Source organism: Canis lupus, chromosome 5 (assembly GCF_011100685.1).
Source record: "Canis lupus familiaris isolate Mischka breed German Shepherd chromosome 5, alternate assembly UU_Cfam_GSD_1.0, whole genome shotgun sequence".
NCBI lineage: Eukaryota > Metazoa > Chordata > Mammalia > Carnivora > Canidae > Canis > Canis lupus.
The window spans coordinates 24,144,202-24,162,429 of NC_049226.1; the positions used below are offsets into that span (position 1 = coordinate 24,144,202).

General features: G+C 35.8%; 1 protein-coding gene across 8 annotated transcripts in view; it reads left to right on the forward strand.

Annotated features, from left to right (window-relative positions):
- The window catches only part of C5H11orf65 (chromosome 5 C11orf65 homolog), a 59,800-nt gene that overhangs the window by 736 nt on the left and 40,836 nt on the right, over window positions 1-18,228 (forward strand). For 4 of the 8 annotated variants that reach the window (XM_038536278.1, XM_038536279.1, XM_038536276.1 and 1 more), the window contains exon 2: window positions 13,985-14,073. In XM_038536278.1, coding sequence (XP_038392206.1) covers window positions 13,985-14,073 — 89 coding nt within the window. Of the gene's footprint in view, window positions 1-241; window positions 263-1,131; window positions 1,262-13,984; window positions 14,074-18,228 lie in introns of those variants that run through there. The other 4 variants (XM_038536274.1, XM_038536277.1, XM_038536273.1 and 1 more) reach the window with 2 other exon arrangements.

Genomic DNA, 18,228 nt, shown 5'->3' on the forward strand with positions numbered 1-18,228 from the left:
ATAAAATCTTAAAAAAAAAAGAAAAAAAGAGAAAGAAAGAAAGAAGAAAGAAAGAGAAAGAAAGAAAGAAAGAAAGAAAGAAAGAAAGAAAGAAAGAAAGAAAGAAAGAAAGAAAGAAAGAAAGAAAGGAAAAGAAAGAAAGAAGAAAAAGAAAAGAAAAAAGAAAAGCAATTAATCCAAAAAAGGAGGTTAGATGCAGGGTTTTACATACCATTTTAACAAAGGGTGATAAATTTGTGAAGTGACAAGATGAAGTTTAATTGTAAGTTTAAATATTTTTAGTTCACTGTGTTTATAAACCAGCTTACAAAATTCTTGAAAATTTATATTTTGGTTCCTCTCAGCTAATACAAGCTAGCTATGGGACACCATCCAAACCAGAAGTTTCAATTTCCCATACAAGGATAGTATGGCTCCTGCCACCTATTTGACCTTCTTTCCACACTTCTGCCTCTTTTCTAAGCTCCAGTAACACTGATTTTTTTTTTTTTCTTACAGTCACTTGAACACACCAAGCTTTCGGGGCGTTTTTTATTTTATTTTTTATTTTTTTTAAGATTTTATTTATTCATAAGAGACACAGAGAGGCAGAGACACAGGCAGAGGGAGAAGCAGGCTCCATGCAGGGAGCCCAATGCAGGACTCGATCCCAGGAATCTGGGATCACGCCCAGAGCCGAAGACAGATGCTCAACCACTGAGCCACCCAGGCGTCCCTCAGGGCATTTTTTATATTCTATTTCCTGTGCCTGGAACTCTCATCTACAGTTTTCCTGTAGTTGCTTCTTTGCATCACGAAAATAATTAATGTCTTCACAGTAGAGGGTCCTTCCCTGACTACTTGCACTAAAAGAACCCTGATCATTCTTTGTCCCATTATTCTGTTTTTATCTTCTTTATTGCACATCCATTTCTTTGGGTTTTTACCTCCATATTTTATTTTATCTTACTAATTTTAAGTAGGCTCCATGTCCAGTGTGGGAGTTAAGCTCACAACCCTGAGATTAAAAGTCATGTGCTTTACTAACCAAGCCAGCCAGGCCTGCATTGCCACCCCTCCTCTTTAAATTTTAAATATTTACCTCCATATTTTAAATAACATGTTATTCTATTTTTTCTTGATTTCTTTTAGATGTAGTTATTAGTGGATTAGATTAAGACCCTTACTAAGATCCTACTAAGCCCCATCCAAGCAAGGAGACTGAAATCAAGAGTAAGAACTCAAGCAAGATTAAGATCCTTACAAGTGATGTCTGATACAGGTAAAGGGGTATTGAGTATTGGTGTACAGATGTTGATTTCTGGAATGTTCAGTAGAAAACCTGCTGAGTGTCCCTCCTGGACCTGACACTAAGACTAAACTTTAGAGAATTATTAGTGGTAAGGAACCTTTTAAAAAGTTGTAAGCCATTACTTTTGTAAAAAGTGAATTGCTAGAGAAAGGAAAACAAATAACAAAGATGGACCTTGCAAACCATAAGCCCATTGATGGTGTGTTTGTGTACCACAGCAGTGTCAGATTGCTATAAAACTTTGTGACTATTCTTAATTTCTTCATTTCATCTGGTAACATGCAATTTGGACACTAGTACAGGTCTATGAACCACACTCAGAGTAGCACAACTTTTAGAGATCCAACCCCTTTTGTCCTACTTACTTCTCGCTTTTGGGTCAAGCCTGCAATGAGTTGTCCTGCTGATGACAAATTTTTAAAAACTCTTCTTATTATTCAAGTATATACATCTGTTATAGAAGTAAGCAGAATAAACATTTAAAATTCCTCCTTAGTTCTGTCACCACTGTTAACATTCATATTCATACATACATAGATAAACACGTGTGCACACACCTACATATGTCACTTTATACCTTAAATCACTGAGCATTGATAACAGATAATAAATTTAATTATTAGAATACTAATAGACCTAAAATAGCCCTTGTGTCCCATTTGTGTTTAGTTTTTCATTTTTGTTAAACCTAGAAATTAAGTACTCTCATAGATTGTTTATAGGTGTAAATTGATCAGTGTTTCTGAGGACAGTATGGCAGTGTCGAAATTTTAATGTGCATACTCCATTCCTTTTTTATTTTTTATTCTTTTTTCTTTTAAAGATTATTTGAGAGAGGGCAGCCTGGGTGGCTCAGCAGTTTAGTGCCGCCTTCAGCCCAGGACGTGATCCTGGAGACCTGGGATCGAGTCCCATGTCGGGCTCCCTACATGGAGCCTGCTTCTCCCTCTTCCTGTGTCTCTGCCTCTCTCTCTCTCTGTGCCTCTCATGAGTAAATAAATAAAATATTTTTAAAATAAATAAATAAAGATTATTTGAGAGAGAGCGAGCAGGGGGAGAGGGAGAGGGAGAGAGAGAATCTCAAGCAGACACTTTGCTGAGCATGCCAGCCTCGATCTCATGACTCAGAAATCATGACCTGAACCAGAATCAAGAGACACTTAACCCACTGAGCCACCCATGCACCCACCCTTTCCTTTTGTAAATGCATACGTGTAACTGAACTATGTGCATATCATAAAACTAAAATCACACAGTATGAAAGAGTGTATGGGAATAAAACCACCTTCATATTCTAAATCCAGGTCCCTTAATCTCAGTCCTTCTCCAGAGGCACTCACTGTTGGTGGTTACTTGTATCGCCTTCAGGAGAAACTCAAAGCAAATAAATATATACTGTGCATGCCTGTGGGCACAGCAGTTCCATTTCTAAAAATCTATCCAACAGAAATGGTTGTACATGTACCCAAATATATGCATACAGATATTCATTTTGTAATGGTTACAGCAAAAAATAGAAACAATCCAAGTGTTTACTTCTAAAGAACAAATAAATTATGATATATTCAGGAATACTGTGCAACTATAAAGAGTGAGGGAGATCTGTATGTCTTAACATGGAAAAGCCTCCAATAGATGCTGTTAAGTAAAGAAAGCAGAAAATATGTATAGTTTCATCACACCAATGCAAACAGACTGTGGGGTATGTGTGTATACATATATATGGATGTACATGTGTATATATAGTTAAAATGTAAATAAATATAACAAAAGATCTGGAAGAGTCACACATCTATTAACAGATAAAAATAACCTTTGAAAAGAGGATTTGTCTAGAAGAAATGGAGATGGAGGATTTTCAACTTTTACTCTCTTGTTCTATACTTGAAATTTTCACTATAAGAATGTGTGTCATTTATATAATAACTTCTAAAGTAACTAAATCTAGACAGTATGAATAATTTTGGACTTTAAATAATAATGAGATATTAAATGAGGAATGATATTTACACATTCTTCTAATGCCATTCAAATATTGCTCTGATTCTGTGGTTATTTATGAACAACCAAATAACTACAATCTGTATTTTGACCAGTGAAAAAGAACATGGACAGGAAAATGAGTAATGAATTAAGGTGACTAGTATGTTTCAAAATTCAATATAATTATTTTTTCTATTTTTTCTCACATTTCAAATTTGAAATTTTGGTATGATTTTTTAAAGTGACAATAAATCTCAAATGGCAAAGTTACCCTCTGTATTTATTTCTTTTAATGATAGAAATGGGGACGATGTCCTTAAAAATTATTAAAGCTGATTATCACACAGTTCACAAAGAAAACATTGTTTTCCTTAAGTGTCCTGAAATACACAGATAAACTATACTTTGTTTCTTCTTCACCAGCTGGCTAAGAAGCGTGTATCTCAAAATACTTCCTTTGACACAACTTAACAAACGTGTTAAGCCCCAAATATCATCCATTACTATTATTTGTGCTAATAGTTATCTATAAATTGTGAGATTAAATTGCTTAAAATGTTTATCTACATCAGTTTTTTTTTTTTTTATGATAGTCACACACACACACACACACAGAGAGAGAGAGGCAGAGACACAGGCAGAGGGAGAAGCAGGCTCCACGCACCGGGAGCCCGACGTGGGATTCGATCCCGGGTCTCCAGGATCGTGCCCTGGGCCAAAGGCAGGCGCTAAACCGCTGCGCCACCCAGGGATCCCCTCTACATCAGTTTTTAAACCAGAATCATGCACATGGATAGTTCTTATTTTAAAAATAGTTTATATTATAATGAAAGATATTATATTATACAATAAATGAGTAGTTACAGAGTTACAGTACATAATGCTTTACCTGTATTCTCTAATTCAATCCTCCTGATTGTGAGATGAGTATTTAAGTCCCCATATTTCACAGATGAGGAACTAAAGCTGGAATAAATATAATATCTTACACAAGATCACACAGCTAAGTATGAGGTAGAAATTTTTAAAAATTTAAACCCCCATGTATCTCATTTTAGACCCACAGACTTGACCTATATCCCCATGCCTCCTATATTATTAAAACTATTTGAAGAGGAAAAAAAATCATACTTTGTTTTTCATAAAACACTTTGTCCCTATTATTAAAAATGTCAATTTTTAAAACTCAACAATATATAGTTAGGAAGGAAACATCTCTAGTTTTAAACTTACAGATAATCATCAAAAGAGAAAATAACACATGTATAACACACACACACATATATATAAAGAAAAACATTTTTCTTTAATTTTTCTATAAATGGCATATCCTATAGAGAATTTTTCTGTTTGGTCTTTGTCTCTCTAAATATGATGCACGTATTAGCCAATGTTTGTTATATGTTTCAATACTTCAGGGATTTGAGATTTATAAATACTTCTAAATTTCACATTTGACAAGTAACAGTTCAGAATTTTTTAATTTTGAGCAGAATTTCTTCACTTAGTTTGGACTATGATAAAACATCTCAGAACCATATTACTGATATAAATGTAATGAATAACATTATTTATACTGTGAAGTTATTAGTACTAGAAATTAAGTAAAACCCATGTTTCTCCCTGTGTTCAGTGCAGGATCCTTTCTTATTCTTTATATTTGACTGTTGGAGAGTTCTGTCCTTTATAAGGTAACCTCATAGAATTGTGACACTGCAAGTGCCTTTGGAGTTAATTATTGCAGTGCTTTTATTTTACAGCTAGTGAAACTGAAGCCTAAGGATGCTGAGCTGTTTGTCTAAGATTACACTAAGTAGTAGTATGAACTGAAAGGAAACCACATGCACAGTCTATCAGTTCAGTAGTCTTCCTTCTATGGTTATGTGTCTGAAAACTTACTAAAAGCAATGGATTACTTTAAAAACTTATGTATGGCTTATATTTCCTCTCCTTATGTATACTGACAACAAATAGAATTGTACAAAATTTATATAGCTTAGAGAAACAAAATTCTCACAGTACACTTTTCTGATAACACTGGAACAACTGGAACGGTTTCATTATTTGACCTAGTCAATCACTTAATTTTGAATGGCATCCTTTTTTAGGATAATAAATGCTTAAACAGTATAAGAAAGATTGAGCTTGCTACAACTTTTTTATGTATGGTAAAATATGCAAAAAGCAATGTTTACCATCTTAACCACTTGTAAGAGTACAGTTCATTGGTATTAAGTACATTCATAATGTTGTGCAGCCATCACCACCATCAACTACCATAACTCCTTTCATCTTGTAAAACTGAAACCCCATACCCATTAAACCATAACCACCCTGTACCCCCATGTTACTGCCAACTACCATTCTGTCTCTATGGTTTTGACTACTGTAAATATCTCATATAGGTAAAAATCATACAGTATTTGCCTTTTTATGACTGGTTAATTTCAATTAGCATAGTATCCTCAAGGTTTATCCCTGTTGTAGCGTATCTCAGATTTCCATTCTTTTAATGGCTGAATAATATTCTATTGTATACATATACCACATTTTGTTTATTCATCCATCAATGGACACTTGGGTTGCTTTTATGTTTAACTTTTGGGAATAATGCTGCTATAAACTTGGGTATACAAATATCTCTTTGAGCCCCTCCCTACTTTAACTTTTTTTCATATATACCTAGAAATAAAATTGCTATATTATATGGTAATTTTATTTTTAGGGTTTTTTTTTAGGAAGTGCCATATCCTTATCAATAGTGGTTGCACCATTTTATATTCTTAACAAACAGTGCACAAAATTTCCAATTTCTCCACATCTTTGCCAACATTTCTTATATCTTTTTTTTTATAGTAACCATCCTAATGGGTATGAGATGGTATCTCATTGTAGTTTTGATGTGCATTTCCCCTAATGGATAGTGATGTAAAGTGTGTTTTTGTGTGATTATCAGCTGTATATATTATTTGGAGAAATATCTCTATTGTCCATTTTTAAAATCAAGTTTTTTGGTTTTTATTGTTGAGTTTGGGGAGTTCTCTATTCTGGATGTTAAACCCTTATCAGATACATTACTTGCAAATATTTTCTCCTATTCTGTGAGTTGCTTTTTTATTTTGTTGATAGTGTCTTTTGATGCATAGAATTTTATTTTTTCATGAAGTTTCATTTGTCTATTTTCATTTCTGTTCCTTATTCCTTTGGTGTCATATCCAAGAAGTCATCACCAAATCCAACATTGTAAAACTTTTGACCTGTTTTCTTCTAAGCATTTTATGGTTTTAGATCTTGTATTTAAGACTTTGATGTGTTTTGAGTTGATTTTTTTTTCTCATTAAACTTTTGTTTTAATGGGTCTCAAAATTCTGTGACAGATTTTTGGTCAAGTTGTTTCCATTAAAAAGTACTGATTTTAAAAACTAATAACTTAAAACTGCCACACACGCACACACACACAAAAATGGTCCACAAAACATTTTCCTTTCCTTCTGAAGGTTTTACAATGCATTGTTATCATTAACCAGTCTTTTACTATTAAACTTAAATGGCCAGTTGACACAAACAGTTCTGAGACCGTTCTTCCACCACTGATTAAGACTGGGGTGTCAGGTATTGGGGATAATATTCATTTAGCCTTCTGAGCTTTCTGGGCAGACTTGGTGACTTTGCCAGCTCCAGCTGCCTTCTTGTCCACTGCTTTGATGACACCCACAGTAACCATCTGTCTCATATCACGAACAGCAAAACGGCCCGGGTGGGGGGGGGGGGGTCAGAGAAGCTCTCAACACACATAGGTTTGCCAGGAACCATATCAACAATGGCAGCATCCCCAGATTTCAAGAACTTGGGACCATCTTCCAGCTTCTTTCCAGAACGACTATCTTTTCCTTCAGCTCAGCAAACTTAGAAGCAATGTGAGCTGTGTGACAATCCAGCACAGGTGCATATCCAGCACTGATTTGGCCTGGGTGGTTCAGGATAATCACCTGAGCTGTGAAGCCAGCTGTTTCCATTGGTGGTTCATTTTTGCTGTCACCAGCCACGTTGCCACGACGAACATCTTTGACAGATACATTCTTGACATTGAAGCCCACATTGTCCCCAGGAAGAGCCTCACTCAAAGTTTCATGGTGCATTTCAACAGACTTTACTTCACTTGTAACATTGACTGGAGCAAAGGTGACCACCATGCCAGGCTTAAGAACACCAGTCTCCACTCGACCCACTGGGACAGTACCAATACCACCAATTTTGTAAACGTCCTGGAGAGGCAGACACAAGGGCTTATCAGTTGAACGAGTTGGTGGCAGAATGCAATCAAGGGCTCAAGCAGTGTGGTTCCGCTGGCATTCCCATCTTTACGGGTGACTTTCCATCCCTTGAACCAAGGCATGTTAGCACTTGTCCAGCATGTTGTCACCATTCCAACCAGAAATTGGCACAAATGCTACTGTGTATGGGGTGTAGCCAATTTTCTTAATGTAGGTGCTGACTTCCTTAACGATTTCCTCGTATCTCTTCTGGCTGTAGGGTGGTTCAGTGGAATCCATTTTGTTAACATCAACAATTAGTTGTTTTACACCCAGTGTGTAAGCCAGAAGGGCATGCTCACGGGTCTGCCCATTCTTGGAGATACCTGCTTCAAATTCACCAACACCAGCAGCAACAGTCAGGACAGCACAGTCAGCCTGAGATGTGCCTGTAATCATGTTTTTGATAGTCTCTGTGTCCTTGGACATCAATGATGGTCACACAGTACTTGCTGGTCTCGAATTTCCACAGGGAGATATCAATGGTGATACAATGTTCACGTTCAGCTTTCAGTTTATCCAAGACCCAGGCATACTTGAAGGAGCCTTTTCCCATCTCAGCAGCCTCCTTCTCAAATTTTTCAATAGTTCTTTTGTCGATCCCACCACATTTGTAGACCAGATGGCCAGTAGTGGTAGACTTGCCCGAATCTACATGTCCAATGACGACGATGTTGATGTGAGTCTTTTCCTTTCCCATTTTGGTTTAGGTTTAGCGGTGGTTTTCACGACACCTGTGTTCTGGCGACAAACCTGTTGCGAAAAAGCTTGAGTTGATTTTTGTATATGGTGCTAGAAAAGCATTACTTCATTCTTTGGCATGTGAATATCCAATTTTCTCAACACTGTTGAGAAGATTGTTCTTTGTCCATTGAATGGTCTTGGCACCTGTCAAAAGTCATTTGGCATGTATATGTAAGGGTTTATTTCTGAGATATTTATTCAGCTAATCTGTGTGTCTTTATACCAGTGCCACATTGTTTTGAGTACAGTAGCTGTATAGTATGTTTTGAAATTAGGAAGTGTGAGTCTTCCAACTTCTCTGTTTCTTTTTCTTTTTCAAGATTGTTTTGGCTATTCTGTGTCCTTTGAGATTCCATATAAATTGTGAAGTGGCCTTTTTGTATTTCTGCAAAAAAAAATGTCATTGGGATTTTGTTAGGGATTGCATTCAATCTATATATTGTGTTGGGTGGTATTGACATCTTAAAAATATTGTCTTCTGATCTATGAACATGGAATGGCATTTCCACTTATTTATGTATCCTTAATTTCATTCAGTGTTTTGTAGTTTTCATTGAACAAGTCTTTCACCTCCTTGATGAAATTAATTCCTAAGTATTTTATTCTAGTTGTTGCCAATATATATAGAATTGTTTTTGTAATTTCTTGTTCAGATTGTTCATTGTTATTGTAGAGAAATGCAACTGATTTTCATGTGGTGGCTTCATATCCTGCTACTTCATTAAATACATCTTTTTTAGTTCTAATAGGTTTTTTTTAAATAGAATAACTAGTTTTTATATTTTCAAGATCATATTGATCTATCATTTAAGATCCATGAATAGAGACAGTTCTACTTCTTCCTTTCCCTTTTGAGTTCCTTTTAATTCTTTTTCTTGCCTAATTGCTCTGGCTAGAACTTCTAACTATGTTGAATAGAGGTGGTGAAAGTAGATTACCTTGCCCTGTTCCAGATGTTGGAGGAAAAATTTTCAGGCTTTCACTGCTGAGTATCAGGTTCACTGTGGGATTTTCATATATAGTTTTTTATCATGTTGAGGCAGTTTCCTTTTATTCCTAGTTTATTAAGGGTTTTCATGAAAGGGTGTTGAATTTTGTCAAGTAATTTTTTTGCACCAAAGGAGATGATCATGTGGTTTTTTTCCTTTACTCTGTTAATGTAGTGTATTACATTGATCAATATTTGTATACTGAAGCACTCTTGCATTCCAGGAATAAATCCAATTTGTTCATCGTGTATAATTCACTTAATATGCTGCTGAGCTTGGTTTGCTAGTATTTTGTTGAGGATTTTTGCATCATATTCATAGGAATATTGGTCTATCATTTTCTTGCAGTGTCTTTGGCTTTGGTATCAGGATAATATTGGCCTCATAGAATCAAAATGTTCCCTTCTCTTCAGTTTTTTTGGGAAAGTTGAGAAGGATTGGTATTCCTTAAATGTTTGTTAGAATTCACAGTGAAGTCATCAGGTCCAGGGCTTTTATTAGTTGGAAGATTTTTGATTACTGATTCAATCTCCTAATTCTAGTTATAGATCAGATTTTTTTCTTTGTGATTTAGTCTCTTCTTGTGATTTGTATTTTTTTCTTTGTGATTTAGTCTCTTCTTGTGATTTGTATTTTTAGGAATTTGTCAGTTTCATCAAGTTATCAAACATGCCTATAAAGTGTGACTCCTTGTTCATAGTATTGTTATATTCCTTTTATTTCTGTAGAATTAATAGTAATGTCCTCATTCTCATTTCCAAATTACCAAAAGTAATTTTTTTCTCTATGCATCTAACTAAAGATTTGCCAATTTGGGTGATCTTTTCAAATAATCAACTTTGGTTTCCTTGTTTTACTCTATTGTTTTTCTTTTCTCTGTTTCTTTTATCTCTGTTTCTAATCTTGTACTAGCTTTGGGTTTAGTTTGTTCTTTTGCTAGTTCTGTAAGTTGTAGTTAGATTATTGATTTGAGATCTTTCTTGTTTTTTGATGTGTAAGCTGTAAGTTTCCCTCTTAACACTGCTTTCACTGCTTTCTATAAGTTTTGGTATATTGTGCTTTAGTTTTCATTTTCCTAATTTCCTGTGTAATTTCTTTGATCCGTTGGTTGTTTAGGAGTACGTTGTTTAATTTCCACAAATGTGTAAATTTACCTGTTGGTTTCTCACTTCATCCTATTGTTCTTTATTTTTTAAAATCTTAAAAAGACTTTATTTATTTGTTCAGGAGAGACACAGAGAGAGTCAGAGATACAGACAGAGGGAGAAGCAGGCTCCCCGGGGGAAGCCTGATGTAGGATGTGATCCCAGGACTCTAGGATCACACCCCGAGCCAAAGGCAGATGCTGAACCACTGAGCCACCCAGGCATCCCTCCTATTGTGCTTTAATAAGATACTTTTATGAAAACTGTCTTTTGAAATACATTGAGACATAATTTATGGCCTAACAGATAGTCTGTCCTGGAAAATGTCCCTTGTACATGAGAAGTATGTGAATGCTGCTATTTAATAACATTCAAAACTCTCTTTTTACAGCTCCATCCCAACTCCTTTCAATTGTTGATATTACAGAATTACATCTTTATACATTGCCCCAAAACACAATCTAATAATTATTTTAAGTATATTTGTATTTTTTCCAGGGTATATTTGTATTTTAAATTATATAGAAAACAGTATGTAGAATTACAAATCAAAGTTACAATAGTACTAGTTTTTAGACTAATAATTTTTAAAAATATATTATTCTCTTAAATCACATAGAAAACAAAAAAGAGTTATAAATTATTGTTAACCATAATACTAGCTTTTATAACTGCCCATGTATTTACCTTTACTGAAAGCTGTAAAGGTAAATTTCTTTATACAACTTTGAGTTACTGTCAAGTGTCCTTTCATTTTTCCCTGTAGGATTCTCTTGAACATTTCTTGCAGGGCAGGTCTAGTAGCAATGAACTCTTAGAGCTTTCATTTATTTGGGAATGTCTTTATTTCTCCCTTAAAGGACAGTTTTGCTAGATATAGGATTCTTGGCTGATTTTTTTGTTGTTGTTGTTAAGCAGTGTGAATATATTGACCTACTGCTTTCTGGCTTCCAAAGTTTCTGATGAGAAATCTGTTAATGTATTAACAATTTCTTGTGTGTGATGAATCACTTCTTTCTTGCTGTTTTCAAGAGTTTCTCTTTATCTTTGGCTTTCAAAAGTTTAATTATATTGTGTCTTAGTGTGGATACATCTTTGAGTTTATCTTACTTGGAGTCTGTTGAGCTTCTGGGATGTTAATATTCATGTATTTCATCAACTTTGGCATTGTTCAGTCATTATTTCTTGAAATATTCTCTCCTGCCCTTTTTCTTTCTCTTCTCCTCTGGGACTCCCACAGTCTGTATGTTGATCTGCTTACTTGTGTACCATAGGTCTCTTAGGCTCTATTCACTTTTATTCAATTTTTTCTATTTCTCAGACTTGACAGTTTCCTTTGGTTTATCTTCAAGTTTGCTGATTGTTTCTTCTGTCTGCTCAACTCTGCCTTTGAATCCCACTGAAGAATTGCTCCTTTCAGTTCTACTTTTCAACTTCAGAGTTTCTATTTGGTCTCATATTAAGTTCTTGTCTTTTTATTGATATTTCCATTTTGTACATCATTTCTTAAACTTCTCCACACCTTACTTTAATTTCTGAGCATCTATAAGACAGCTGTTTTAAGGTATTTGTCTAGTAGATCTGCTATCAGGTCATTTTCAGGGTCAGTTTCTTTCTCTTTTTTTTAAAGATTTTATTTATTTACTTATGAGAGAGAGAGAGAGAGGCAGAGACACAGGCAGAGGGAGAAGCAGGCTCCATGCAGGGAGCTCGATGCGGGACTTGATCCTGGAATTCCCAGATCAAGCCCTGGGCTGAAGGCAGGGGCCAAACCATTGAACCACCTGGGATCATCTCAGGGTCAGTTTCTGTTTATTTATTTTTTCCTTTGAATGAGCCATCATTTTGTGTTTCTTATTATGACTTATGATTTTTTTGTTTAAAACTGGACATTTGGATGTGATAATGCAGGAACTCTGGGAATCAGATTCTTTCCTTCCACAGAGTTTACTGTTTTTTTGTTTTGTTTTGTTTTGTTTTGAATTTTTGTAGGCTTTTTCTACAGTTTACAAGGATCAGTCAAGGATCACCTGAAGTGTAAACTTAAGATCTCAGTTTTTTGAGCTTGTGCCCTTCCCTGGAAATGACTGTTCGCTTTTTAATTTCCTCCATATTTATAGTTGTTTTTGAATGTCCTGGTTTTGAATGTCTGGTTCCCAAAAGGGGAGAGGAGACTAATTTAGAGAGAAAGAAAAATGCTTTAAATTCCCTGGAGGTTACCAGATGGGAAGGGCTTACGACAATGGTGGAGGGTGGAGGTACAACACCAACAACTGCCCTCCTGTTTGCAACTCTGTGATCAGAAGCAGCCACTGACAATCTGAATACAGATCTCCTATGTTTCGGGGACAGAGCCTTTTTCTCCACCGCTGCTCCCGCAAGCAGTGGTGAGGTTGTTCCAGGAACATATACACAGCTGCGTGCTGCTGGGGCTCAGAGTGGATAAATACTACCTGGCTAAGAGCCAAAATTGACCACAGTTAACCACAATTTTACTTCCCCTGGGAGTTGCCTTCAATAGACTTTATTTAGGGTTCCAAAAGAGTTACATTAGATTCTGGTAGTGCAGTTGTTTAGGTGGGGAGACAGATTTCTGGTGGTTCCTACTCTACTTTATTCCCAGAATCCTTTCTGTCTATTGCAATTTTTTAAAGGGCTCATAAACTTTAAGGACTTTCTGACTTCCCTTACTTATTTCTTCACTGTATTAATAAAAATTATGGATGGAACTAGTGTTTTTGTTTTCTGTACGTCTTAATAGTCAGGCTTCATCACTTTCTCTGACAATTTAATGCATGATTTATTAACTTGTCAGCACATTTATGAGTTTATGAAGTAAGAAAAATTCTATAATCCTCTCTAATTCTAGCTTGGGAGCCTGGTTAATTTTGTGGATGAAACTCTCATTGCACATGTTGGTTAAGAAAATCTTATTTGGGGGTGCCTGGGTGGCTCAGATGGTTAAGCATCTGCGTCCAGCTCAGGATCCTGGGGTCCTGGGTTTGAGCCCCACATTGGGCTCTCTACTTAGCAGGGAGTCGCTTCTCCCTCTCCCTCTGCCTGCCACTCTACCTGCTTGTGCACACTCTCTCTTTAAATAAAATCTCAAAAGAGAGAGAGAGTGAGAGAGAGAGAGAGAGAGATATCTTATTAGAAGTTATTGAATGTAAACATGAAAAATCTTGGATTTTTAAGAGAAACTGACATAGGTTTAATACTGGCTTAGTCAATCACTATTTGAACTTAGGCCTAGAAGTGGTCTCTTCATCTCTAACACAAGCATATTGGCAAAGTCCTCTATGCAAGATTGTTGTTTAAATAAGAGGAAAAAAAAACAAATTGGAACATATAAAGCAATCAATAGTAGGTAATGATTTTTATTAAAATTATTTTGATACCAAATCTCACCCAAATTATTTCCTTTATTCAACTTTCTGTTTAGTTTTTTCTTGACTTCTAGTGAGTTTCATAATGGAGTTTATAAAGAAATTTTAAATATACCCCTTTGCTTATTTTAAGATTTTCAAATGCCTTTGGAAGAGGAATCAGAATTTACAAATATGGACAAAGCTGCCAGAGTCATTCAAAATGCCTGGAAATGTTTCCTTGTGAGTTTCTTTCTTTTTTATTTATTTTTTTGATAATTATTGCAATATGATTTTATATATCATAAGGTCCATCTGTTGAAAATGTACAATTCAGTAGTTTTTAGTATATTTACAGATCTGTGTACCACCCTTTGCTTTAAAAGAACACATTTTTTAGAAGTTCAAAAAAGTTAACATTAATTAATTATCTCATTAGCCTCACAAATCCTTACTGAGCTCCTGATCAGGGCCAGGCACTTTGATAATGCCTGCTTGTGCACACTCTCTCTTTAAATAAAAGTATCACTAATAGGGTTATCAATTAAAGTATCACTAATAGGGTTATTTGGTTTTCACCTCTAAAACTTTCTTTCATTCTTATTTTTTTTAAGATTTTATTTATTTATTCATCAGATACACAGAGAGAGAGGCAGAGGCAGAGGGAGAAGCAGGCTCCATGCAGGAAGCCTGATGCGGGACTTGATCCTGGGACTCTGGGATCATACCCTGAGACAAAGGCAGATGCTCAATCGCTGAGCCACCCAGAGACAAAGGCAGATGCTCAATTGCTGAGCCACCCAGGCATCCCTAAAACTTTATTTCTTGTCTCAGGAATCAGGTTTCTGATAAGGTGTTAGGGATACATTCACTATTTATTGAGTACCTATTCTTGAAGACAAGGTTTAATAATAAAGTATATATCAGTTGATGTACTTATTTATCATGTATAGGGCTGGTCTCATTGGTGTAAAGAATAATCCAAGTTGATTTACCTGGTTGGATGAGAGCCAGTAGCTAAAATGACTCCGTTTCCTCTGTGATAGCAGCAACACTGTGTTTGATAATTTTGTGTGAAGTGATATGGTTCTGTTTCTAGCACACTGGAATACCTTTGCATTGGTTAATCAAGTCTTGCAAAATAGATTCCATTATTTGTTTCTTTTGCCTCTTGCAAAGCCATAAAACACATAACTATTGATTTCCAACACTAAAATAATATTTTTTTATTTTTTTAAGATTTTATTTATTTATTCATGAGAGACACACACACACACAAAGAGAGAGAGAGGCAGAGACATAGGCAGAGGGAGAAGCAGGCTCCATGCAGGGAGCCTGATGCAGAACTCGATCCTGGGACTCCAGGATCAAGCCCTGGGCTGAAGGCAGGCGTTAAACCACTGAGCCACCCAGGGATCACAATAATTTTCTTTTAAAATCTATTCCTTTGATGATTTCTGAGAGCCTACTTGTTTAAGATTTTCTGTCATTTGTAACTTCCTTTATCCCATATCCAAATCCAATAAGCCACATTACTTTGTATACCTTTTATGTTCCTAGTACTGTGTCAGTCTTGTTACAAAACCTCCTTGCCCTTAGGGAGTTTCAGTAGAAAAGCCCTGTATGTAAACAGACTAAGTGTGTGTGTTTGTGTATTTTAACAAGATGGTAAACTGAGCACACATTTCACTTTTTGTACCTACAGGACCCTATTGCAATGACAATATACAGAAAGTTAACCCATACCAGAGAGAAGGGAGTTCATGAGCAGATTAATTTTATCGCATTTTGGAAAACCAAAAATAGATAGTAGCATTCGATTGGACAGAATTGCATAAAATACTTGCCTAGACACATTTCAGAGAGGCTCCACGAAGAGAGCTGGTTTGCCATTGAAAGCCTAGAAAGGATATCAGTTCAGAGTTAGCAATTTAAAACAGATGGAAGAAGAATGACTGTAGGCAAGGGGACTAATTGTAGTGGAGTGGAGTGTAGCTGTGCCAGTTGTCTGTGTCATCACTTCAAGCCACAAAGCTGCAGGTACATGGATATTTACTATTGATCAAATATTTTGCTGGTAGATGGATATTTACTATTAAAAAAAAATTCCCAATGGCTTATCTCTTTCTTAAAAACTTAAATGAACGATTTAGGAAAGCTAATTTTATTATAGATAGGGCACTCCATATCTCTTAATCTTCGTATTTGACTAAATACTATTTGACTAAATAGTATTTGATTAATTACATATTTGATTGATGGCTATCTAACCATATTGCCTTAAGACAGTCTGTTGATTGTCCTGTTCCACCCACAAAGCTCCCAGAGCATTTTCCCATTCATTTGTGAGAACAATGGGAAAATAAGAGACTTAGAAGAAAACCCAGGATACTCAGGTTAGTTTTCTAGAAAAATTAACACAGACCTTTATTCTTAAGTATTAATGTACCACCAAGGATCAACTGATATTTAAGGAAAATCAATGATATAAAAAGAAAGAGAATGAGAAAATAAAAACATGAAAGAAATAAACATGATCATCAATTTAGATAAGATCAGTACGTTGAATGGCTCTAAGTGGGCTATATTTGGAGATAAAATGGTACCCCCTGAAACAGAAGGTATGACTGCACAGTTTGATTTAAAAAGTGGTTAGAAACTGAAAAGAAACTAACCATGAAAGCCATGATTCAGATATAAGGGTAATTCAAATAGTTCTGAAATTCAAAGAGAATACATTTGATCTTTTTTTTTTTTAATTTATTTATTTATGATAGTCACAGAGAGAGAGAGAACGGCAGAGACACAGGCAGAGGAAGAAGCAGGCTCCATGCACCGGGAGCCCGATATGGGATTCGATCCCGGGTCTCCAGGATCGTGCCCTGGGCCAAAGGCAGGCGCCAAACCAATGCGCCACCCAGGGACCCCTACATTTGATCTTAAGTCCAGAAGTATTCTGCTTCAGATGGCTCAGAGAATGACTAAATATAGATGACCTCTAAATACTTGGCCCTATAAAGGAAAATCTACATAGACTAATGTAAATGAAGATATTTTCTCACATTTGAATATTTTGGATCAAAATAATACATATATTTCTTTAAGTAAAATAATATACAAGAACTTACAAATAAAAGCACTTTTACCCCCTCTTACTCTTCTCTACCCTCATATCCTAAAGGCAACCACTTTTGTTTTCTGTTTTAGAACTTCTAGGGCAGCCCTGGTGGCTCAGTGGTTTAGCGCCACCTTCAGCCCAGGGTGTGATCCTGGAGACCCCAGATTGAGTCCCATGTCTGGCTCCCTGCATGGAGCCTGCTTATCCCTCTGCCTGTGTCTCTGTCTCTCTTTCTCTCTATCTGTCTCTCATGAATAAATAAATAAATAAAATCTTTTAAAAAAATAGAACTTCTAGTAGTTATTTCTATGTTTCTGCATAATATGCTTGCATAATTATCTTTTATTTACTAACTTTAGAAGTGACCTGTTGACTTTCTGTGAAGATGATTGACGGCTTATCTTGTTTATCTCCCCTCCAGTATCATATGTGATTATTTTTTAGTTCCTCTATTTGTTACCTTATTTCTTTGAAGAACATTTAAACCTTTGTTTCTTGTTCCATTATGTTACATAAGATTATGTGACTCCTTATTATATATGATGAAGATATAAATATCGCTACCCCCCTTTTCTTTTTTACCTATCCTCCCAATGTTCAAACACTCAAATCTCATTACATCTACTATTACACTGCCAACATTTACTTGGAGGAGTCTCTCATATATCCTGAACACAAGTCCTTTACTGAACATATGTACTGCAAATATTTTCTTGAGGCCTCATTGCATTCTTTTTTTTTTTTTAAGATTTTATTCATTTATTCATGAGAGACACACAGAGAGAGGCAGAGACATAAGCAGAGGGAGAAGCAGACTCCCTACAGGAAACCTGACACAGAACTGGATCCCAGGACCCTGAGATCATGACCTGAGCCAAAGGCAGATGCTCAACCACTAAGCCACCCAGGCACCGCCCCCCACCCCTGCCTCATTGCATTCTTAAAGGTGGTTTATGATAATGAGAAGTCTTTAATTTTTTTAAGTCAAATTTATCACTTATTCTTTATGGTTAGTGATTTCTGTGTCCTGTTTAAGAAATGTTGGCCTTGTGAGATCAAGCCCCGCCTCAGGCTCCCTTACTCACAGTGGAGTCTGCTTGAGATTCTCTCTCCCCCTTCCTTTGCCCCTCCCCTCTACATACTGTCTCTTTCTCTAAAATAAATAAATAAATCTTTAAAAAAAAAATATGTGTTTACCTAAAGAAGTGACAATATCAAAATGGCAACATAGGTCATTCTCAACCTCAGTTGCCCTATGAGAAGACCAAGTAGCAACTATC